Below are 25568 nucleotides of genomic sequence, written 5' to 3' on the forward strand. Positions count from 1 at the left end.
TGCATCCTGGAACTTAGTCTGAAGGGGAATGAGGATGAAGATTCTAGAGATAATTTCAGTAGACTGGATATATGTCGGTGATGGACATCCAATGAGTATGAGTTTTAAGCCAATTTTCATCTACATCTACTCTCAAAAAAAATTCTTTCAGTGTAGACATATGAGGACCTTATTAATGACCTTTCAACAGATACAGAATAACAGAGTTGGAAGGGACCTTGGAGGTCTTCTAGTCCAACCCACTGCTCAAACAGGAAACCCTATACCAGGGGTCTCCAACCTTGGCAACTTTAAGACTTGTGGAGATCCCTGCCCTATACCATTCTGGATAAAAGGATTCAATTTAAAGCTTTCATGTATTATAAAATAATGCTGAACAAAAATGATTCGCTCAAAAGAAAGATGGCAATCGGTGCAGCACATGAAGCAGAGGTTTTACATGGGCATATTGAAGAATGCTCATGACCTCTTGTGTCGCTGCATTTTGATCCAGCTGAAGCTTCCAGGTGGCATTCAAAGGCAACCCTTTGTAGCATGCATAATCAAGCCAGGAGGTGACCAGGGCATGAGGGATTGCCTGAAGGGACAGCGAATCTAGGAAGGTGAACAGGTAACACTAGTGAAACTTTATTTTTTATTTACCATATTGTTATCCATCTGTGTTTCCCCAAAAAGCTTCCTCCGGAGCTCTGTTATCGGCTGCATAGGCCTTCAGGAAAGCCTTGCCAGCAGCAGAAGAAATGGGCTGGCAAGGCAGGTGTCAGGGTGTGCAAGTCCTGACTGCAAATATCTGAAGGTAAGCAGTAGAGCAGCTCCACCCTCCCAAGCTTAATTTTTACTCGTGCACACTGGTGTAAGTGGGGGTCTTAATTAGGGCTTATTTGGGGGGGGGGGGTTATATTGGGCATAAGTGTAAAAATCAAGCTAGGACTTACTTTCGAGGTAGGTTATATTTTCAGGGAAACTATACTAGACTGAAACTAGACACAAATATACAAAATGCATAAGCCCTGCTAATAATTAGATAGTCACCAATTCTCTCCACTCACAAAAGTTAGGTTATTGCCCACAGTTGCATGATTAAATAGAAAGATGTATTTTAACACTTCCCAAATAAAAGTCCCATGATAGGCAAGAAAAAAACTTACAAGGGTTTCTGAGGTGATTAAGAGAGAATAGAAACTTGACTCTAAAGCTTGCTAAAATATGTTTGCTTAAGGAAAATCTAATTAGATATACGTAAAGCAAATTTAATTAAGTACAAAATAGATCTCATGTGACAGCAAGAGGTAATAGGGCAAGGATTAAACAGCTAGGGTGGGCAAGATTTTTTTGGCAGCTGGGGACCACATCAAATATATTTGAAAGGCAAAATGCGCAAGTTGAACAAGGGCAATGTAATACACATCACAGGAGACTTATGATTTTTGCCATTCAAATGATCATGTTACAAAACTAAGGAGCTGTTTTTGAGTTCACATATTTGCCTCCTCTTTTCCTATGAAGTCCTCACAGTACATGAGATCAGATTCTGGTAATGGATCTGGGGAAACTTCAAAACACACAGAATGAAAATAAACAAGATAGAAATAGCAGGCAAAGTACATGTTGCGGAATTCTTGCCAATCACTTTTATCAGTAGTACCATGGAACAGGTCCACATTTTCCTCTGTGCAACAAAATAATGTATTATGTCTTTTTGTGTGTGCATTTGCCACACAAGAATAGCCTAGAATCCAAATCATTTGACTAGGAGAGAGAAAGGAGGAGAACCAGAGGTGGTGTTCAGCATATTCTGACCAGTTCTGGAGAACTGGTAGCGGAAATTTTGAGTAATTCGGAGAACCAGCAAACACCACCTCTGACTGGAGATTTTACAGTATTCTTCTCCTGTCATGCCCACCAAGCCAGGCCCACAGAACTGGTAGTAAAACAATTGAATCCCACCCCTGAGGAGAACTTAAGATGGAGTAGTCAGCAGCACAATGAACTGCGGCTCAATTGCTTCTACTGTGTCTCCCCTACCAGCTGTCAAATTGATCCAGACCACTTATAAACTCTATTTTTTCCTTTTGCAAAATTGTCTCTCCACACAAAATTGTGTCCGTTCCATTATTTTCACGTGGCAAGGGCAGATAGACCGGTGGATTCTCAAACCTCTTGAAAAAGATTCTTTTCAAGACTGGAAAAAAGAAAAGAAAAGAAAAAGATTCTTTTCAACATTCTACTGGGTTGGAAAAAAAAAAAGAACCACAGGGATGGGTAACCCTTTCTACTTAAGTTAATCTCTATGTCACAAGCAAATGCAAAATACCTCAAGTTATAGCCTTCTGTTAAGGTTACAGGTTATCAACTATGGTAAACTGTAATGAAATGGAATATTCACATTTTTAAGAAGAATACACGCAACGAAGTGAAACGATATTTAAATAAGAGTTATTTGCCATTAAACGCAATTGAATAAGGCTAACATGCAGCAAAAGTTGATTAGTAAGACACAGGGTAAAGATTATAAAATTCAAAGTAACGAACTGATGTAGTAACTTGCCAGGGTCAACAATCTTTCCAACAGATTGCAATTAAACAGATTTAAGACACAGAGAAGGATTTCATGTTCTAGAGTCAGATTCTCAAACCATCATTTGGGATCCTTGAAATTGTCCTCAGGAAACATTGCAGAGCAGAAGTCTAAGAGTTACTGTATCAGCCTTGAACTTGATTCCTGCCCCAGCATCAGAAATCAAAACTATTTTGACCATAATCATTTTGTCCAGCTGGTTAATAAGGCCTAAGATGGTTTTTCATGACGCCTTATTCTGCAACAACTAAGAGACAAGATTATTATGAAAAGGACTTGCCAGCCCAGCTAGAAAAACCCAAACCTGCTGTATTTAAGTTAGATTTTGGGAGACACCAGACCATTCACCCCTGCTGTACAAAACAAAAAAAAACTGCTTGTAATGGAGTGGCTGAGTCCATATATTGAACAGCAGGTATGTGGGGGTAGGGGTGTATCAAACCTCCTTTCTTCAAAGCTAGGGGTGTCAAACTCAAGGCTCGGGGGCTGGATCTGGCCTGCGGGGTACTTAGATCTGGCCCACTGAGCCGCCCTGGAAATAGTGAAGGACCGGCCCACACGCAGCCCTCCCAAGCTCAGTTTTCACTGGCAAAGGGTTGCAGGAGGCCATCGCAGCTGAAAACAAACCTTGTAAGGACCGTGCGTGGTCCCCCTGAGCTCCATTTTCACTGGCAGAGGGTTGCAAGAGGCCATCCCAGCCGAAAATGGAGCTCAGGAGCCCATTTTTTTTGGCAGAGCTCTTGGGCCAGCATGGGTGCCCCCCAACACAAGCAACATCATGTTGGCCATGCCCACCCTGGCCACGTCCACCCCAGCCCCCCAAGGTCAAACACAACCCTGATGCGGCCCTCAATGAAATCAAGTTTGGAACCCCTGCTCACTATTGGGACAGCCGTTTGGAAATCCCTGCTGCCCCCACCTATCTTCCTGACTCTGAAATTTCCCCAAATTGAAAGTGTTTGAGAGGAACAGAATTCTTATACCTTGAGATTCCTTTCTGAAAATTAAAATTGGGGTGAGTGGGGGTGGGGGAGGGGATATTTCTATAATTCAGATTCCTAGCTGGATAGGATATGCCAAGAGCATTCACCTCTGTTTTGGAAGGTAGATACTGACTCATGAAGGAGTACTTTAACAGAAAACAATAAAATATAAACTCCTCCTTAGCAGAGGGATAAAATCAAGATCACGTGAAGTGTTAATACCACTTTATAAGGCCCTGGTAAGGCCACACTTGGAATACTGCATCCAGTTTTGGTTGCCACAATGTAAAAAAGAGGTTGGGGCTCTAGAAAGAGTGCAGAGAAGAGCAACAAAGATGATTAGGTGACTGGAGGCTGAAACATATGAAGAACAGTTGCTGGAACTGGGTATGTCTAGTCTGATGAAAAGAAGGGCTAGGGGTGACATGATAGCAGTGTTCCAGTATCTCAGGGGCTGCCCCAAAGAAGAGGGAGTCAAGCTATTCTCCAAAACACCTGAAGGCAGGACAAGAAGCAACAGGTGGAAACTCATCAAGGAGAGAAGCAACCTAGAAGTAAGGTGAAATTTCCTGACAGTGAAGACAATTAACCAGTGGAAAGATTTGCCTTCAGAAACTGTGTGTGTCTACCATGGACTTTTTTTTCAATAGTCGCAACTAATTTATTCTATTTGAAATTAGTGGGAATTAATTTAATTCCAATTAATCTGGCTCTGGCTTATTAAGTTTAAATTCACAAAGTATCTTGCTTCCAGAAGTTGTGAATGCTCCAACACTGGAAGTTTTTAAGAAGAGATTGGACAACTATTTATCTCAAATAGTATTGGGTTTCCTGAACAGGGCGTTTCCTAGGCAGGAAGTTGGATTAGAAGACTGCCATGGTCCCTTCCAACTCTATTATTATGTTATTCTTTAACTTCATAGAATGAAATGGAAACTAAATTAGTACAGGTAAATGAATGCTCTACCGATCAGGCTGCAACTTAAAAGAGAACCTTTTGCTTCAAAAGGACCCAATTATTTTTCTATGTGTGCATGCCAAAGTCCTTTTTTTCTCTCCTGAAGTTATGAATTATAGTTGAAATGGGGACAAGCGTATTCTGTGTCAGAGCCTGCAGCATCATAATCTTCCATGAACTCAAATACTTAAAATGATTTATGCTTTACAATGAGTCATCTACTAAGTAACATTGAATTAAAAAGAAAAAAGAAAACATTCTTCCATGAAATGAAAAGGAAAATCTTCTGAAGAATTTCCACTAGCATTCCCTTCAGTTACATTAATATTAGTTTTTCAGTGAAAAGACCTACAGTAGAAAGCTGCTTGGATTATTCTAAACTTGAAGAAGTTTGATAATATAAACAATACTATTTAGATTATACTGTTGACAAACTTTTACCATGTCTGTTTTTCAAATTTGGAATTATTTTAATTTGCTTTGCATGACGTTATTTTTGAATATTGCTTGGAACCTGCAGTTGATAGTGATGGGAGAATGGACTATCCAGATGAGTTTTGGGTATTTTTTTAAAAAACTCATGTTATGCCACTCTTGTCTCTGTAGTGGCTGCTAATTTACTTCGATATACATTTTAATGTGCTGATTCTACCCTGTATAGCCAAGATAAATTACTACAATTTCTCTAGAATCATTTACAACTCCCAGCATCCTCACCAATGTCCAGAGATCCTGAAGGTATAATTTTGTAATTCTTTATGTCTCATGAAGGTTTTTAAGTTTTTATTTAACTGCTTCTACCTTCTTCCATTGCCGATTTTGCTAAATGTTTTCTGTTTTTTAAACAGCTTTAGTTTAACACTTTGCATTTTTACATTTGATGTCACTTGGCAATTGAATTCTACGCAAAATCTGATGGTCATTAAGTAAATAAAAACAAAGCACTGTTTGAATAATTAACCAATTGTGTCAAACTCCCCTTACTTTGTCCAACTATATCGTACAATGTATCTAGCCGTCTCAAACCCATCCTTACTATGTGGAGCGATATTCTACATTGTATCTAGAATGCTATAATAAAAGGAAAAGTCAAACAAAGACTTCTTTCTACACCACTTGAAGATTCTTTTGCTGTAGCCATAGAAACAGATCAAAGCTTTAAAAATGTAGCTGATAGGATGGAAACACAGAGCAGGGCATTTGTGTTATGGAATATGCACCTGGAGAAGGAGGGGAGGTATCTCAGCAGGAACGCTGCGGTTTTGCAAGGATGTACTTTCCAGAGAAAAGTTCAAATTAAGGGTCTGTGCAATCTTGAACTGGATAAGGGAGGGAGGGAGAACTTCTGGGTAACCATACCCTATAATCTCTCAGAGTACAGCTATGAGGTTGCAAGATTATAGCTTTACTAGTATAGCAAGATTCTGTACATGAGGTGTAAGCAAATGAAGAATTGGACTCAATTAGATGTCACTGTGTCATCTTTGGCTGACAATTGGCTTCCTTCCCATAGCGATATTAATATTTAAGATTAAACAAACATTAAGTAAAGCAGACCTAAGGAAGTCTGGTCACTGGTACTACATTTAAAAACAGTTCGCCCGGTTACAATATATCCAATTAGAACGTAAATAAGCATGAATGAAGTAAAAATTTAAACAAAATGGAGTACCAAACTGGGTATTTTAGGAACAAATTTAGGTGGACAAGAAGAAACCACATGAATCTAAATCTCTAATGATAAAAGGAAACTCTCCAGCTATAAAAGAATACAGAGTTGAACGGAGTTGTAACGACGCTAAAAATCCATAGTTAAATACATACTTGATTAAAATTCAATAAACAGGATTAAATTATCAGAAATAATGGATGGATGTCAACATTAGGCAGCTATAACTGCCAGTGGTGGACCCAAAAGAAAATGATACTATTTCTGTGGCAAATTTTAACAGGCAATATATACAAAAAGAAAAAGAAAGCTGGAATACAAAAGTTGGAGAAATGGAAGATCTTAGAATGACAGGAATATCTGGATTAGTAAAGCCAAGGATATATTAAAACAGTCATGTGTAGAAAATTCTCGTTTCTTATGAGAACCTAACTCAACCCACATAAACGCAGACTGCATCAAAATCATGTTATTCTGATGTTGTCTAACAGGAAACAGATGATGGGAAAGCACCATTTAGTAATAGTAGGTGAGAAAAGTAAGGCCTTACACTTAGGCAAGAAAAACCAAATGGACAGGTATGGAATAGGTGGTACCTGGCTCAACAGCAGTAACTGTGAGATGGATCTAGGTGTCCTAATGGATGACTACTAAGTGTGAGCAAGGAGTGTGCTGCTGTTGCCGAAAAAGCCAATACAGTCTTGGGCTGCATCAACAGAGGGATACTGTCAAGATCACGTGAAGTGATACTACAACTGTGATGACCCAGGAAAAGACACGAAGGTCACACAGCCAGCTGAGAGCTCAAACTCCCCTTTAATGCTCCAAATTTCCCCTCAAACACACACACAAACACACACACACACACACACACACACACACACACACACACGGCAGCCTCTGGCTGCGCCCAGTCCAGCAAAACAAAGGAACAGGGAAATGAGCCCATGGAACAAAGAACAAACAATGAGTCCACAAAGTAAGGAAGAAGGCACTCAGTTCACCAGTAAGGAAGAAGCAAGCAGTCCTGCAAACTCCAAATGTCTGGACTGGCACACCAAACTCTACCAGTTCAGCGTCTGTTCCAGGCAAATGCCCCTCCTCACAGCGTCTCCTTAAATCTCAGTCCCCAGATGTGCCTTGTGAAGAGGGGCGGGGCGCTCTCCTTCTGAGTCGTTGGGCCGGCCTGCGCTGTTCCCGCCTCCTCTCCACTCTCCATGCTCGGGGATCAGGAGGGGGTGTTCTTTGCTCATTGCTTGAGCTCTGTCACTCCTCATGTCCACTGCTTGCCTTCTCTCGGTCATCCTGGCCCCGTTCCTCCCTGCTTACAAGCCATTCCAATCTTGAAGGGCCCTGGGCTGACTCAGCCTGCTCCTCCCCACATTCCTCCAAAGCCAATGAAGCCGCCCCCTCCCCTGATCTTCCTCAGATCCAGTTTACCTTCTTCCACAGATTCAGGCTACAACAGGGGCATGACAACTACTTTATAATGGAGCGGCAAGAATACACCTGATATACAGGTGGTCCTCGACGTGCAACCATTCATTTAGTGACCATTCAAAGTTACAACAGCATTGAAAAAAGTGATTTTCACACTTAATGACCATTGCAACATCCCCGTGGTTACATGATCAAAATTCAGGTGCTTGAGGGGCTGCTACAGACAGAAAGGGATCAGCCTATTCTCGAAAGCATGTGAGGACAGGATAAGGTGTAATGGGTGGAAAATTATTAGAGAGACTCAATTTAGAATTAAGGAGAAATTTCCTGACAGTAAGAACAATTAAGTAATGGAATGGTTTGCCTCCGGAAGCTGGGGTAGATCTATTACTGGAAGTTTTTTAAAAAGAGATTGGACAACCCATTTGTCCAAAATGATATAGGATCTCCTGCTTGAGCAGAAGGTTGGACAAGAAGACCTCCAAGGTCCCTTCCAACCCTGTTTTCCTATTTTCTAATCAGTCAGTGCACTTCCAGAAAGTTAGTGAAGTGCTGTAATCAAAAAATGCAGGTTAAATTTAGAAAATTAAAGAAATCAGGAAAGCCAACATGATATCAAAATGGCAAAGATGAAAAGATTCAAGTGATTTTTCAGAATAAATTATCATCACATGGAGAGAAAGAGCAAGGATGAAAGCCTTAAGCAACACTGACATGAGATAAGCACACATACCACCATTAATCAAGCAAAAAAGGACCAGAAAAGATCTAATTCGCAAGTATTTTGAAATGCAAGAATATAACCAGACGAGGAAAATAAGGAAAAAAAAACATTTCAATAAGGTCAGAGCAATGTCACAATTCACAACTAGATAGAATCTGAACAGTTATCATAGATGACATTCATATTCATACCAGAGGATTATTGGTGCTGAAGATAACAGAATTCTCACAGAGATGGCAAAATTTACATGCTTGATTAAAGAAAGATCAGTTAACTGCATTTATTAGTGACTAGAAACACTTAATGAACTTTTTAGAAAAATGAACTTGTGATTTATCGGTTTGAAGATTAGAAAGGGTTGCTTATGGAGAATGCCGTACAAGTGGAGAGAAATGCCCAATGAGCAGGCAGAGAACTGTTAGCTGAAGACGACTTAGAAGAGCTAGTAAAAGGGAAAGGAAAAGCCAAAAGCCAAAACAATGGTAAATACCAAGCTAGCTGTCAACCTGCAAAACTTAGTGAATTTTGGGGGTGACAATGAAGTTAAAGTGGTAAATAGTGAAATAATGCAAGAAGATAACAGACTAGAAAAGACATAATACTTGGCAACACTGAGATAAATAGAAGACATTTAATCAGCCAGTTGGATGGGATCAAAAAAATTATTGGAAGACCTTGGATAGTTACATGTTATTACTGTATTAAGGGCAGGTCAAGATGATAAGCATTTGCACATTAGCCTGTTTTCCTCCGCACCATAGCAGCTGAAATCTCATAAGATATCTAATGGAACACCATAATACCATACGGCCTTGTACAAGAACATCAACGTTTTTAGATTCTAGCCATTTTTAATGTTTTTGTAGATGGGGCTCTAATCACTAACCATAATAAAGACTGCCTTGTAGACACTATAACAATATGATATCAACATCCTGGCTCCGGTTCGTATGATGTTGTTAAATGATACATAAACTATAAGTTACAAATCCAATCTGCCTGGTACAAACAGTCTTAAGCCAGAATTAAACACTTTACGTAACTTTCATAGGAAACCAGCTGCTAATCAGGTTGCTTTCTTATCACAGCAGTGCAGTAAGACTAAATTTGTTGGTAGCGCAATATTGACTGATCCTTCACAATGTCTTCTATCCAATACAAGTTGGAACCAGTGGAAGTCTTATTCATATTCACTCAAATTCTTTATTACTTTGAATCTTATATTAGCTTTCACCGCCCAACACAATCACAACGTCTGAAAGTTTTTCCATTAAGAATGTCATACATCTGAAATTTTCATCTGGTTACCTTAAAAACAGGAAGTAGCATTAAAATGTTACACTGTTTGGGGTTCTTTTACCTCAAAGTAAAACTGCAGGCTGAATAGGACTTAAACACGAATGAAGGCAAGTTTAGGACTTAAACAGCTTGACAGCTTTATTAAGTAAGAGTCAGTCCAATCAGTGCTGTGCATCAGCTGATCCTACAAGGTTTTGTTGAAAATTTTAAATTTGGAAAACAGAATATTTAGTAGATACAATTTCATCCTCCAAACCATGGAGAGCCATGATTTTTCAAATACAGCATTTTCTCGCTTTATCAATGACCTTTGCTATGTGCTATGCATCATCCAGAGGATTTTAAACCATGTCAGCATATTACCAACCTCTTTATTTTCAGTGAACTACAAACCCAAGATAAGCAACTGAAATGCAAATATGATACATAAAATCAGATGTGAAGAAACATTCAAATTTCCCTTTCTCTATTTCCTATTGAAATCAGCATTATAAACTCTTTTGAGGAGACAGATTTGGGTCCCTATGGAAGCATTACAAGGTCCTAGCTTAATCAGGAAATTACCACTTACATTTTCCCAGGAAAAACAAGTATTATCTATTCAAAGCAGCAGTTCATTGGGCAGGAAATTATGTATTTCAACACTGAAATGATTCTATTTATAAAAGAGAAATATGTGAGTGTTGTTCAACTTACAAATCTATATAAACAAAGGTTCTTAAGCATGTTACATTATACGCAGGTACAACAAATATATTTATATTTCACATATACTGAAATGTATCTATATAGTATACTTTCATTTTCCCAGATCGTGTATTTGTTACATATGTGAAAGTTTAAAAGAATGAAAGTTATCAGGAAAGCGTCAGCAGGCACTTACATGGTATCTGTTCTATGCTTATTGCTAAGCATGATAGACCATCAAGATCACTGGATTCAAATTATGTCCTAAAAATAATTTAGTTTGATTCTGGCTTAGGACAATAAGTGAATTATGGTTTAACATAAAACTCCCATGACTTGCACAGCAAACCATACTTAACATACTAACATAGCCACAAAGTGAGGCAGCAAATACCCATTGCTAAGAATTAAAGAGGATCTCACAGCTTATCATTTCAGACAGTGAGGCTAATCAAACATTAAGTTATTTAGGAAAGGGGGCAACTCAAACCCACAACCCATATAACTTTTATACTACTAAGCATTTATCCTAGTTTACAGATGTGTAGAGAGAAAAAACGTTTGTCCCTTAAGAAGTTTAGCCAGAATCTTATATATTTATGGACATTCTTCTCCACTATAGAATATGCCTTCAAATATGAAAATATAGAAATCCTGACTAGTATTGGGCTACTTGGGTTCTTATAAGAGGACATAAATACAGCTGTGGTGTTGTTTTACCAAATAATATAAGCTTAGGATACTTTGGAACAATAATAGAAGATATTCCTTGAAACATTCACAAGGCTTAAGTTGTAGTTGATGGTTAATGTATCAGAAACACTACCCAATATATATTGTTGAAATCAATAACACTAACCAAACTTTGAAATTAAAATGAACTTTCACCTACTTTTCTCATAAAGCTATTTAGGTGTGATTCTATCGAAATAAAAAATGTTGATATTGGTCCATCTCAGAGAGTAACTTGTTGAATTCTCTCTTTTTCCTTCAACTCACAAGTTGCTCTGGGCACTATCTTGTTTTCTTAATCAGCAACACAAGTGCTACATAAAACTGACACAATTCATCAAGTGGTAATCATACCAAGATAACCCGGCCCAGCTGATAATAGGCCTGCCTGCGTGGCACTGTTTTTTTTTAATTTGTATGAGAGTGACCCATCCATTAGCAACACCAAGTAGATTTGCACAATACCTCGCCAGGCTGAAAATCCAAATAGTTAATACCAATAGTCCTCGACTTACAACAGTTCATTTAGTCACTGTTACAACAGCACTTACAACCAGTTTTCACACTTACAACCGTTGCAGCCTCCCCATGGTCACATGATCAGAATTTGGCCGCTTGGCAATTGACTCATATTTATGATGGTTGCTCTGTCCCGGGGCCACGTGATTCCCTTTTGCGACCAGCAAAGTCAGTGGGGAAAACAGATTCACTTAACAACCGTGTAATCAGCTTCACAATTACCATGGCTCGCTTAACAACAGTGGCAAGAAGAGCAAAAGCCATTGGACCAATGTCTTGCTTAGCAACCTAAAATACTGAAGTGCAATCTGCCCCTTTGTGCTCCATGGTTACGTGATCAGAATTCAGACGTTTGGCAACTGACTCATATTTATGACAGCTTCAGTATCCCGGGTGACATGTGATCGCCCTTTTGTGACCTTCAGACAAGCAAAGTCAGTGAGGAAGCCAGATTCACTTAACGACTGGATTGCTAACAACTGCAGCGATTCCCTTAACAACCATGGCAAGAAAGGTTGTAAAATGGGACCAAACTCATTTAACCGCTGTTTCGCTTAGCATCAGAAATCTTGGAGTTCTGTTGTGGTCATAAGTCGAGGACACCCCCCACCCCGGCAGAAGCTTCACCCGGGTGCAGTGAGAATGCAAACAGATCAGGTCAATTAAGGGGAATATTTGTAGCTCAGGGTTGACATGAAAAGGATCCTTGGTGCTCTCTGAGCTTGGTTGTTTTCCTGCATAAGTTTCATTATCCAAACTAGGTGATAGATAAAAAAAAACAAAAAACAATAACTAGCCCTGCTGATGTTACCTATTTGGATAATGAAATGTCTGCAAGAAAACCGCCAAGGTTAGAGAGCCCCAAGGAATTCTAGGATCAGGTATGGGTAGTCCTCGCCTTACAACAGCTCATTTAGTGACCATTCAAAGTTACATCACCGAAAAGAATATGACTTATGACCGGTTTTTTTCGCAGTGATGACCTTTCCAGCCACTCCATCATCACGCAATCAAAATTCCGAGACTTGGCAATTGTTTCTATATCTACAACCATTTGCTGTGCCCTGGGGACGTCACGTGATGGCAACCTTCTGACCAACAAAGTCAACAGGGGAAACCAGATTCACTTAACCACCGAGTTTACTCATTTTATTATCTATCACCGGTGATTCCCTTAACAACCGTGGCAAGAAAGGTCGTAAAACAGGGGCCAAAGTCACTGAAGAAGCGTTTCTCCCTTAACAAGACGTAACATTGGGCTCCCCGTTGTGGTTATAGGGTCAAGGCCTAGCTGTAAAAGTCCTGGAGGAGATTCTCTTTGGCTACCTCACCCCCTTCGGTGTAAATCACTTGCAAAAACCACTGTGTGGTGTAATTGAGAGGGGGAGAAGCAAAACACGGGTGTAATAGAGAGGCAGGGTGAATGGGTGAGGGGGATTTTATAGCCTGGCCACAGCTTTGGAGGCTGGGAAGGAAGGAAGGAAGGAAGGGAGGAAGGAAAGAAGGGAGGGAAGGAGGGGAAGGAGAGAAGGAAGGAAGAAGGGAGGAGGAAGGAAGGAAGGAGGGAGGGAGGAGAGAAGGAAGGAAGAAGGGAGGGAAGGAAGGAAGGAGGGAGGGAAGAGAGAAGGAAGGAGGGACGGAGGGAGGAAGGAGGGAAGGAAGAGAAGTAGGGAGGGGGAGGAGAGAAGGAAGGAGGAGGGAGGAGAGAAGGAAGGAAGGAGTGAAGAAAGGGAGGGAGGGGGAGAAGGAAGGAAGGGAGGAAGGAGAGAAGGAAGGAGGGAGGGGGAGGGAGGAGAGAAGAAGGAAGGAGGGAAGAAAGGGAGGGAGAGGAAGGGGAGAAGGAGAGAAGGAAAGAAGGAGTGAAGAAGAAAAGGGAGGGAGGAGAGAAGGAAGGAAGGAGTGAAGAAAGGGAAGGAGGGGGAGAAGGAAGGAAGGGAGGAAGGAGAGAAGGAGGAGAGAAGAAAGAAGGGAGGGAGGAGGAAAGGGAGGAAGGAGAGAAGGAAGAAGTGAAGAAAGGGAGGGAGGGGGAGAAGGAGAGAAGGAAAGAAGGAGTGAAGAAAGGGAGGGAGGGGAGGGAGAGAAGGAAGAAGCGCTCCTCGCGGCTCTTTCTTCCCCTTCCAGGGTCCTCCCGGGGATGCTCGGCAGGCAGGATTCGGCTGGATAAGGCCCGAGCCCCGGCCCCACCCGCCGCCTAACCCCCCGGAGGGAGTCGCTGCTCACCACTTGGTACCGACTGACGGGCTGCTGCTGCTGTTGCTGCTGGTGCTGCTGCTCCATGATGGCGGCAGCGGGGGTCGGGGCGGGGGCGCGTCGGGCCTAGCCGCCTCAGCGCTCTCCTTCTTTTTCAGCTCCGGGCCTTCTGCTTTTTCTTCGCTCCTCCCGGTTCCGTCTTTCTCCGGCTCTGCTTCGCTCCGGCGGTGAAGCTGGCTCCTCCTCTGACGACCGCCTCCTTCCTCCTCCTCCGCCGCCTCCTCCTCCTTCTCGGGGAGCCGGCCGTTCGCTTTCCCCGGCCGTTCGCCTCAGGAGGAATCCGGGAGTGAAACGCGCCAGAGAGGCGAAGAAACGGCTGAGGAGGGTTCAGAGGGTCTTTTGAGAAAAGACTGGGCTGTCAGAAATGGTGTTTAGGGTCTCCTGCTTGGGCATGGGGGAAGAAGGTCCCTTTCATCTCTTCTGTTGCTATTCTGTTCTCCTCTTCTTACTTTATAGCCCATACAACTACCCTGGATGGACTACAAGATGGACTACAAGGTCCAACCCTTCTGTTATTCTGTTCTCTTCCTTCACCACCCACACGACTACGTGGGGTTGGACTAGATGACCTCTACAAGGTCCCTTCCAACTCTTCTGTTGTTACTCTGTTGTTCTCCTCTTCCTTTACTGCCCACATGACTACGTGGGGTTGGACTAGATGACCTTTACAAGGTCCCTTCCAACTCTTCTGTTGTTACTCTGTTCTTCTCCTCTTCCTTTACCACCCACATCTAGTTGGACTAGATCAGGGGTCTCCAACCTTGGCAACTTTAAGCCTGGAAGACTTCAACTCCCAGAATTCCCCTGCCAGCTTTGCTGGCTGAGGAATTCTGGGAGTTGAAGTCCACAAGTCTTCAAGTTACCAAGGCTGGAGACCCCTGGACTAGATGACCTCTACAAGGTCCCTTCCAACTCTTCTGTTATTCTGTTCTCCTCTTCCTTTACAGCCCTGATCATGTTCCACACCCCTACGGGGAGTCCTCCACTTACAACCGCCCTGGAGCCCAACGTTTCTGTTGCTCAGCGAGACATAGGTTGAGTGAGTTCAACCCCTCCACTTTTACGACTTTTTATTTTTTTTGCCATGGTTGTTAAGTGAATCCCTGCCGCCAATGCGTTAGTAACCCAGATGATAAAGTGAATCTGGCTTCCCGTGGACTTTGCTTAGGAGAAGGTTGCAAAAGGGGTTTGGGGGCCCTGGGACACAGCTACAGTCATAAATACAGGTAGTATTTATAGGTAGTTCTAGATAATTCTTGACTTAGGACCACAATTGAGGCCAAAGTTATTGCAAGGCAGTTGTTAAGTGAGTTTTGCCCCATTTTATGACTTTTCTGACCATTGTCGTTAAGTGAATCGCTGCAGTGGTGAAGTTAGTCACACAGTGAATTTGGAATCTTCCCCATTGATTTTTCTCCTCAGAAGGTCACAAAAGGGGGTCAGGTGACCCAAGGACACTGCAACCATCACAAATGCAGGTAGTCCTCAATCTACAACAATTTATTTAGTGGCTGTTCAAAGTGACAACGGCGCCTGGAAACAGTGACTTGATGGCCTTTCAAGCAATAAAATTTCCTCATGAGATGATTTCTTACAGTTAACTTCAAGATACATAGATGAATGGATGATAGATATAAATAGATAGATATGGATGATAGATAGATAGATAGATAGATAGATAGATAGATAGATAGATAGATAGATAGATAGATAGATATGATAGATAGATAGATGATAGATAGATAGATAGATAGATAGATAGATAGATAGATAGATAGATAGATAGATAGATAGAAACAGTTACATAGAGACAATTATAGAGAATGTTCAAAACATTCTGAAAGATCCATCTCATCCTAGGCACCCTTTTTTTTTAACTATTACCATCTGGCAGACGGTACAGGATAATAAAAACAAGGACAAATAGGCTGAAAAACCAGGGCGGTAACTCTATCCCAGGGCAGTAACTCTATTGAATTCTACTGTATAGTGCAATATTAATGTCATATAAGGGGTTTTCAATTCAATGTATAGAATGTGAAGGATGTGTGTTTGTGTTTATTTTCATAGTCATAATATACACTGAAGATGGTATTTAATTTTGTTGTATGGGGTGCAATGACAATAAAGTATGTATATGTGTATGTGTATGTATATGATGTATATGTATATGTATATGTATATATATATATGGTATTCAGCTTTGTTCAGGTATTTTCCCACGTCACTGTAGTATACTACAATTGTATATACAATTGTAGTAAAATACCTGAACAAAGCTGAATACCATACATGTAAGTACCCGTGAAAACTTAAGAAAACATATATATGTATATGTATATGTGTGTGTGTGTGTATACACACACATACACATACATACATACATACATACATACATGCATACATACATACATGCATACATACATACAACAAAAATTTAAACAATGCATAAGATGTATTTCAAGTCTACCTGGCCCCTTATTTTTCCAAAGTCAACATTCTAGTCCCCCTATTGCCAATTTCCAAAAGTATTTTTTTTCTTTTATAACCCTTACATTTATATGAAGCTTCTTTCATCAAAAGTGGAAGAAAACTTTCCCGGCACAGTAAACCTTGCCCTTCAGGTGTTGTTTTTTTTACATTCCAAAAAATCAATGATAAACTATTTCCTAATGTGGTTAAGAGAGGAGGTGGGCAAACCAAGCGCCCAACTGAAGAAGCTGAATTGTGGCTTGAGCAAGATGCTTATCTCACTGGCTTCCAAAGTTCTAAAACTGCCTGGATATTGGTATTTTACAGTCTCTTTTGGGGAGGCTCCCTATGGTGCAAATTTATGAGTCATCCTAGCCCTCTCCTTGATCTGGGGTTTTTGATGAATCCTTCACCGGTTCCTCTTCTTACCGTGCCGGTTTCCCTAACGCTTTCTTCATTCTGCCATTATTTTCCCGGAAATTCAAAGATTAGTTATTCTTATTGCTGCTATTGTGCTGTGATGTGAATAGTTGTTTATACTATCTGTTCTCGTTCTCTCATATCCAGGAGACTAACAGAGCATATTTTCTTCTTCATCTAACTTCAAGAATCCTTACTTAACACTTAGCAACACCCTGTTTATCATAGTTGCAAAGGCCTATGCTCATTACTTTTCAGCCTCTTATAAGTAAGGACTTGAGGTAGGAGGTGATAATTAGGTCACCGGGCAAATAAAAGGCTTTTTTTTTTTTACAACCCACTCCACTATCCTACACATTTGCTTTGTTCAAAGCCACAAAGCACATTAGGTTCTTTCTTCGTAATATAGGCATGGCCATTACCTCTATTCTTTGTGACATTTGAATCATAAGACCTGAGATGTTAAAAACAAAATCTATATTGCTAGAATGAACTCATTAAAAGTTTGTTATCACAAGAAATACGTCACTCCTTTTAGTTAATGGAGTTAATGGTGTTCAGAGCTGAAAAAGAGGAGAGAGCTATTTTTACTAGAGAGCTGTATGGGGTTCTCAATTATGTTTCCAGTTCCTTTATGGTACAAATGAAATTTTCAGCCATATACAGGTAGTCCTCAGCTTAAAAACAATTATTTACTGACCATTCGAAGTTAGAATGGCACTGAAAAAGTGACTCACGACCGTTTTTCACACTTGCGACCATTGCAGCATTCCCTAGGGTCACGTGATCAAAATCCAGATGCTTGGCAACTGGTTCATAATATATGACGGTTGCTGTGTCCTGGAGTCACGTGATCATCCTTTGTGACTTTCAGACAAGCAAGGTCAACGGGGAAGCCAGGTTCACTCAACAACCATGTTACTAACTTAACAACTGCAGCGATTTCCTTAACAACTGTGGCAAGAAAGGTTGTAAAATGCGACCAAACTCACTTAACAACCGTTTCGCTTAGCCGCATGAATGTGGGGCTCACTTGTCATAAGTTGAGGACTACCTCTATGTCAGATGGCTGTGGGGAAAGGTGAGGGACATGTGTTTTGTTAGTTTTGGCTTAGCATGAGGTCCTTAATAAATTATGGTTATCAAATGACCACGTAGTATGATGCATCCCTCTAATTACAAAAAAGGTTTGCACGCCAAGCCGTATGTTCGCTTTTCTATTTTTGCTGAGCTGGTCAACGTTACCTATTTTGTTCTTCTTATCCCAAGTCAGTGGAAATAAGATGCAACTGTAGGAATGAATGCTTTGCAGTCCCATTTTTTTCCCATTTCTCCTCTTTTCTCTTTATGAATTAGAGCCATTAGTCTAGATCCAGATAACATGCTGGATAGCAATAGCACTTAGACTTTTATACTGCTTTACAGGGCTCTCTAAGCAGTTTACAGAGTCAGCCTATTGTCCACAACAATCTGGGTCCTCATTTTACCCACCTTGGAAGGACGGAAGGCTGAGTCAAGCTTGAGCCTGGTGGCATTTGAACTGCTGAATTGCAGGCAGCTGATAGCAGAAGTGGCCTGCAGTACAGCATTCTAACCACTGCGCCACCAAGGCTAATTGGATAATAGTTAACTTAAAACAAATCCCGGGTACAAAGTTGAATAACTTTACCTATGTTATAGGACTGGACTATGCTGTAGTCCAGTCATGACATAATATATCTGCTTATAAAAGGAGGAGGAAAACTTCTCAGCTAAAAAAAAAAAAAAAAATTACAGTCCTACCTAGAAATGCCAGGGATTAAATCTGGTTTTCTTCTGATGCAAGTCATAAACTTCAGTCAGTGATCTGCAGTCTTTCCCCCAAGGTTACCATGTCAGACTTGCAATTTCCAAACTATTTATGTAATCCTATTTATATAATTTATAATTATATAAAATATTATATAATTTATAGAATATGTCCTTTATACATCTAGTCCTCAACTTACGACCACAACGGAACCCAAATTTTCTGTTGCTAAGGGCGACAGTTAAGCGACTGAAGTGAATTTTAGAACTTCCTTGCCACAGTTGCTGAGGGACTCACAGATCTTGTTGAGTTAATAACATGGTTGTTAAGTGAACCTGCCTTCCCCGTTGACTTTGCTGGTGAGAAGGTCTCAAAAGGTTGATCGCGTGATTTATCTAAATCTTACTTTTAACATAAATACATTTTACATAAATAAACTTTAACCGTCATCAATACGAACCAGTTGCCAAGCGTCTGAATGTTGATCACGTGACCATGGGGCTACAGATTCTGGGCAGAGGGCACTTCGATATGGTCACTTATTTGAGGCACCTGAATTGGAAAAAAAAAGATGACCATACCATTTGTTCATTGCTCTACAACATCTTTCATGTATGTTCTTCCTGTGTCTGAAACCGATGCAAATTTACCAAAGCAAAGCAGGCTTTGATATGGAGTGCATAGCTAGGCCTTATTGCATAGTTATTCTTTCTCAATCTCAATGACTTACAAGGAGTAGCTGAGAAAAAAGGGGCTAGGTTGGTGAACCAGTCAGTCCTTACAGCCAGGAAGTAAGTCAGATGAATGAGTGACTCAAAAGTATAGAAATATCAACGGCAAAAGCTTTACTGCCCACTTCCTGTCCCACCCTCAAGCCTGAGAAATTTGTTCTCTCTCTCTCTCTCTCTCTCTCTCTCTCTCTCTTTCTTTCTTTCTTCTCTTTCTTTCTTTCTCTCCCTCTCTCTCACACACATACACCTGTTTGAGTGTGTGTTCCATTGGTCATGGAAGAGAGAAGCATCTCTTCCGAACCATGGCGATGCCAAAATAATGAAATCTGCATTGTGACACATCCATGTAATGATTGGTGCATGAATCAAGCTCCGTTGTTCATGTGTCACCTACACATGAAGTGAAACTTGCATTGTGACAGACTTTTCTCACCGCAACCCCCATAGGAAAGCAAGACACCATGTGGCATTAAGTAATGGGTAAACACTCTTGAACAATAGAAAAAGGCGATTGACACTGATATTAATCTGAATTTGTTTTCTGAGCATTAACTGATAAAAGAGGTGTTATCGGCATTGCTGTAGTTTGTGTCTGTGTTTAAGAGTAGATTTTTTTTTGATAGATGAGGTAGAGGTAGCTGAAACCAAAGCATATTCTGAAATGTAACAAGAAGCATCATAATAATCAGATAGGGAAGGAAGTTTTGAATTTGGCTTCCTACAATTCTCATTTTCCTAGATAATGAAGTAGATCTCCGGTGACCTGTTAGGTCATCGTTTCAGAGATATTCCCTTACCAGATTCCTCCAAATCTTCCTGCCAGCTTCCCACAGGACTGAATACAACTAAACACGTAAGAAAAATTAAAGCAGAGCTACTGAAGTACCAGTGTCACTGGAAAAGTTCATAAAAATTAAAGGAACCATTCAGAGATGTAGCTGCATGGAAGGTTGAAGGGATGTTGAAAGGAGCAGTCAAATATCAGGAGCTGAGCACAGGAAATGTTTTATGACATTTTGTATTGTGTCATAATTAAAAAGTTGAAAAGGTTTTGCCCTGGGTGGTATGAAAGTTAAGTTTGCCCAGTTTGGGATTCAATTTGGCATCTGACTGCAACCAATTTTGTCCACCACAATATAGAAGAAGAGCTTGAGACTCTGGAAAAAGAGCAGAAAAGAGTGACAAAGATGGTTAGGGGGCTGAAGAATATTTGCAGAAATTGGTATGTCTAGTCTACTGAAAAGAAGGTCTAGGCAGTGACATAATAGCAGTATTCCAATATTTGAGAAGCTGCCACGAAGAAGAGGGTGTCAACCTATTTTCCAAAGCACGAGAAGGCAAGGCAACAAGCAATGGCTGGAAACTGAACAAACAGAGAAGCAACCCAGAACTAAGGAGAAACTTCCTGACAGTAAGAATAATCAACCAGAGGAACAACTTGCTTTTAGAAGTTGTGGGTGCAAGTATGCCTCTCTTTTGCCGCTAACATCATAACTGCCATCAGATGTTACCCACGTAAGGTTACATTATGGTGGTGATAGTAAATGAACAGCTATATTACATTGGTTTAAATGAGAATTTCTTGCTGTACGTTTATATTATTTCAGCAATTTGTGTATTCATTGTGGTTTTTAAAACAATGAAATTATTTTAAAATCATATGGATTTTATAGAGGAACTTTGGTACAGTACTTAAACCAAACACTTCAAGAATATTTGTTTTGAAATATACACACAGTAGGAGTACAGGATAGGATAAATCAGGCACCCTTGGATGTAGCAAAACTTTCTGGTTGACAGTAGACAGCTGGATAGGCATCTGATTACCAAGCAGCTCTGTCCTTGAAGCCTGTACATCTGTTTTCATATAAACAGAAAATAGAGGTTTTCAGCAGCACTATTGAAAATAATTTATGTGAGCTTTTTTCTAGCTAGGATGCAGTTCCCTTGCAAACATTGATATTTTGTCTGTTAATGCTTAGCAACTTTCCCAAGAGGATTAAATATTTCTTACTACTTCTGCCTTGTTTACAGTATGTTCAAAGTTCTTTCTGTTGTAGTACTGAAGGCAGCCTAATTTTGTTTCTGAAACAAACTGCATCATATCAGCAGCACTGTTAATAAAAAAAAAACACCAGAAATTTATATATATTCTGGGGAAAAATTAATACATCAAAATATTAAAATACAGAAAAATGCAGCAGTCCTCTGAAAATTTTAGAATTCACACATATCTAAAAAAATTAGGGTAAAAAAGGGGGAAAGTGATAAAACAGGCAATGAGAGAGAAATTTTGAAATCTAGTTCTCTTGGCATTAAAAAAAATGTTGATCTTTTTGTGGGATATATTTTGCCCACTGCAAAAGAAAAAAGGGATCAAACTGTCAGTTATAGCAGGGCATTCTATTAGATGGTAAATCAACTTACTAACTGGAGAACTGCATCTCTGTAACAACATGCATTTACATAGAGTGTATATTTTCCAAACAAATTCCATTTCTGACACTTCCAAGGGCAGCTGGGAATCCCTTATCTATAATTCTTGGAACTGTGTGCAAGTAAGAATTACGAAATTGGACAAGCCAGTACAGGAATAAAGTGAACTGTTTTTTCTTTCTGATTCTTAAGTTATAAAAAGTTCCAGACAAATCAAAGGGCTATTTCACAAGTTGTGCTTAAGGTTTCTTGGGATATTGTAGAACAGGTTCTCCTGTTGAAAAGTTTCACAGATCAGTGCTGGAATGAATTCTCTCACCTCTGAAGAAAACAGGTGACATTCATTCCCAAATCTTAAAGCAAAATAAAAAGGCCAGTTGTAATGAAGACATATTTATTGTAGGGAATGCCAATTTTTTCAACTTTCAATTTCCAAACATAAGGGATGCTCAAAAGTGGTGACGTGCCTTGAGGGTTGTAAAGATATTTTGGTAAGTTTAATATAATTTAGATGTGCTTGGTAAGTAACTACATAAATATAACTTTTTAACATTTTATTTCATTTGATTATCAGAGAGAGGAGTTTATATAAAGAGCGCAGCCAGCCTTCAATGTGGTATATGATGTATGCCAGTGGTTGTCAACCTTTTCTTCACCACTGACCCCACTTTAAATACCTTTTGTAGCCACGGACTCCCAAGACTTAACTCAATATTTAAATTATAACATTTCTTCATTTCTTCATGGACCCAATGTGATGACTTCGCTGGCCCCCACAGACCACAGGTTGAGAACTGCTTGGGTGTGCTGTTTTATCTTGCTCATATTCTGATTACAAGAGTCCTGAACATATCAATCCTTATTGTCATCATTGCATTTTTCTTCCTTTATTTTAGTCCTATCTGAGATAGAAATCAGTTTGTACTTTGATAATTCCAATACATTGTAAAACTGAGTAAATTGGGTCTACGTCTACCGCTTTTATCAGTCATTGTTATTGCCTTGGTAACAAACATCTGCTATAAAAATACTTATTGAAAATGACATGGACATGTCAAAAATGATGTTGAGAATTGCTGTTAAGTTATTGGTGAATTCCAGCTAATAATTATTAATGAAGGATATCTGAGAAAAAGGTCTATCCTCCAAAACACTGAACTCTAAATGAGCCATTATGATCTGTTGAAGCAATGAGGTCTTGAGTAGCAGCAGGCCCCAACACTATAAGAGTCTTGATTATAAGGAATTTCAGCATGGCCTCAGAAATGGAATAATCTTGAAAGCCAGAGTATATAGGAGGAAGAAACACTATGCGCAGTGGATGACATTTTATAGTTTTGCTAGAGAAGGAAATTGTAAGTGAAACAAGCTATAACCAAGAACATATGCTATATGTCCCTCTGGCCTTCCACAAAGCAGTGATGATTTGGTTGGTTCCTTGGATATTGGGATGGCCAGGTGAGCCCACCCTTAGGGGCTTCCATAAGTATGAGAATAGCCTTGGATGAGTGATACATTTTGCACATTTTGTTTTAATATTTTTGTGTGTTGTTTTTTAATTGATTTTAGCCATCCAAGTTTGCATTTGTAAACTTATAGCTATATAAATGGACTGAATTAATACATCAATAAATTATTCCAAGTTCTGTTGGAGAACGAATGCCTTATTATCTCTAAAATGTAATTCTAAGTATCCAATTCTGTTCACCTAATTTCCTTCAGGATTAAAATCAATGCAGTAAAGATTTTCATAAACCTTACCTTTTAGCATTTAAACAAACCTCAGGAACATAGAGCTGGTATTAGCAGAGAAATAAATTAGTAGTGAATAGATAGAACATTGCTTCAAAAGCACACTTATCCATATATTTACAAAGATTATATATATTAGTATTTTAGTATTTATTTGATTTGTCAATCGCTTACAAGATACAGGTATAAGAATAAACATAGTTTTGAATACATGAGATAGATACTTATAAGAAAAATAAAAAGAAACAATAGGACAGGGACAGTAGGCACGATTGGTGCGCTTATGCATGCCCCCTACAGGCCTCTTAGGAAAGGGATGAGGTCAATAGTAGACAGTCTAAGGTTAAAGTTTTTGGGGTTTGGGAAAGAAACCACAGAGTCGGGTAGAGTATTCCAGACATTGACCACTCTGTTGCTGAAGTCGTATTTTCTGCAGTCAAGTTTGGTTCAGTTAACCTTGAGTTTGTATCTATTGTGTGCTCTTGTATTGTTATGATTGAAGCTGAAGTATTTCATTTGCAGGTAGCACATTGCAGTGTATGATTTTATATACTATATTTAGATCGGACCGGAGGCGGCGTAGTTCTAGGTTTTCTAGGTCTAGATTTTCAAGTCTGGTGGCATAAGGTATTCTGCAATGAATAGAGGAGCGGAGAATTCTTCTTGTGAAATATTTCTGGACTTTTTCAATTGTGTTAATATCAGATACATGATATGGGTTCCAGACTGATGAGCTGTATTCAAGTATAGGTCTAGCAAAAGTTTTGTATGCTCTAGTTAATAGTGTGATATTACCAGAGAAGATATATGTATGTATGTATGTATGTATGTATGTATGTATGTATATGCAGGTCTTGGCAAGTTAAGGTCTTTTCCCGTGTAAGATTGAGAGCATCTTGGTGACATTTTGACGAGGTCCCACTCGCCATCTTCAGGCTGGTGCTTTCGGCTTCGTGCTTGTGCGAGCAAAGCATGATCGAAGCTGCCGTCTCCCTATATATACTGGTGGGGAGGTTGGCTGTGTTGTCATTTCTTAATTGGTTGATGGAGTTGATGACAACACAGCCAACCTCCCCACAGTATATATAGGGAGACGGCAGATGCGATCATGCTTTGCTCGCACAAACATGAAGCCGAAAGCACCAGCCTGAAGATGGCGAGTGGGACCTCGTCGAAACGTTGCCAAGATGCTCTCAAACTTACACAGGAAAAGACCTTAACACGCCAAGACCTGCATACCTGTACCCGTAAAAATCTACGAAAACATATATGTATGTGTGTGTGTATATTCAGTATGTATACACACACACACACACACACACACACATTTACGCCTCACACCGTACAATGCAGTATCTGTATAAAACTACATTATTATTCTGTAGTGAATTGGTTTGACTGGGATTTCATATTTTTATTCTTTAAACTATGACTTCTTCTATTTTATATTGCCTTGAGAGCTTTTCCTAAACCAGAGGAGGAAGATCAATAAAAGAATATGACTTCAAAATACAAGAATGAGGGGAGGAGTTGAAGGACATTCACATTCCAGTTCTTCCCATCCCTCATCTGCCCCCCACGACTTTTGATCAAAGATTCACTAAGATCATAATTGGGAGAAGAAGGAAACTTTTGTTAGACTGTTTTCTTTTGCCACTCAGTTCTAAAAACCTTGCAAACGTGAATCATTAACTATGCCCTTCACTTTGAATTGGATTAACAGGAAAAGGAAGTAGCAGTGATCTTTGCTGAAGAGGTAACTTTGGACAGTTCTGGCTTCCCTATTTAAAATCTTTGTGTTTATGACACGTATAAGGAAGCTAATGCAAGCGGTAATTGGGCAGGGCTGTCGTTTAATAAACTGAAGAAGAACTGCAATCTTAGCAGCTCTATCTATGTATTACAAATGGATAATGCCCTTCTCTGATAGGAGTGTACAGGTAGTCCTCAACTTACAACAGTTTGTTTAGTGACCGTTCAAAGTTACCATGGCACTAAAAACTGTTGCAGCATCCCCGCGATCAAAATTCGAACGCTTGGCAACTAACTCATATTTATGATGGTTGTAGTGTCCTGGGGTCATGTGATCACCTTTTGCAAATTTTTGACAAGCAAAGTCAATGGGAAAG

General features: G+C 39.9%; 1 protein-coding gene across 2 annotated transcripts in view; it reads right to left on the reverse strand.

The window, feature by feature from the left end:
• NDFIP2 (Nedd4 family interacting protein 2) overlaps positions 1-14008 on the reverse strand; it is a 39216-nt gene extending 25208 nt beyond the window's left edge. For both annotated transcript variants that reach the window (XM_026681324.2, XM_026681323.2), the window contains exon 1: positions 13810-14008. In XM_026681324.2, the coding sequence (XP_026537109.1) occupies positions 13810-13866 (57 nt within the window). In that variant the 5' untranslated portion in view covers positions 13867-14008. The remainder of the gene's footprint in view (positions 1-13809) is intronic.
• Positions 14009-25568: the final 11560 nt, after the last annotated feature.

Source organism: Notechis scutatus, chromosome 5 (assembly GCF_049901735.1).
Source record: "Notechis scutatus isolate UNSWTSFEM ecotype Mainland chromosome 5, rNotScu1.2, whole genome shotgun sequence".
NCBI classification, from domain to species: Eukaryota; Metazoa; Chordata; class Lepidosauria; order Squamata; family Elapidae; genus Notechis; species Notechis scutatus.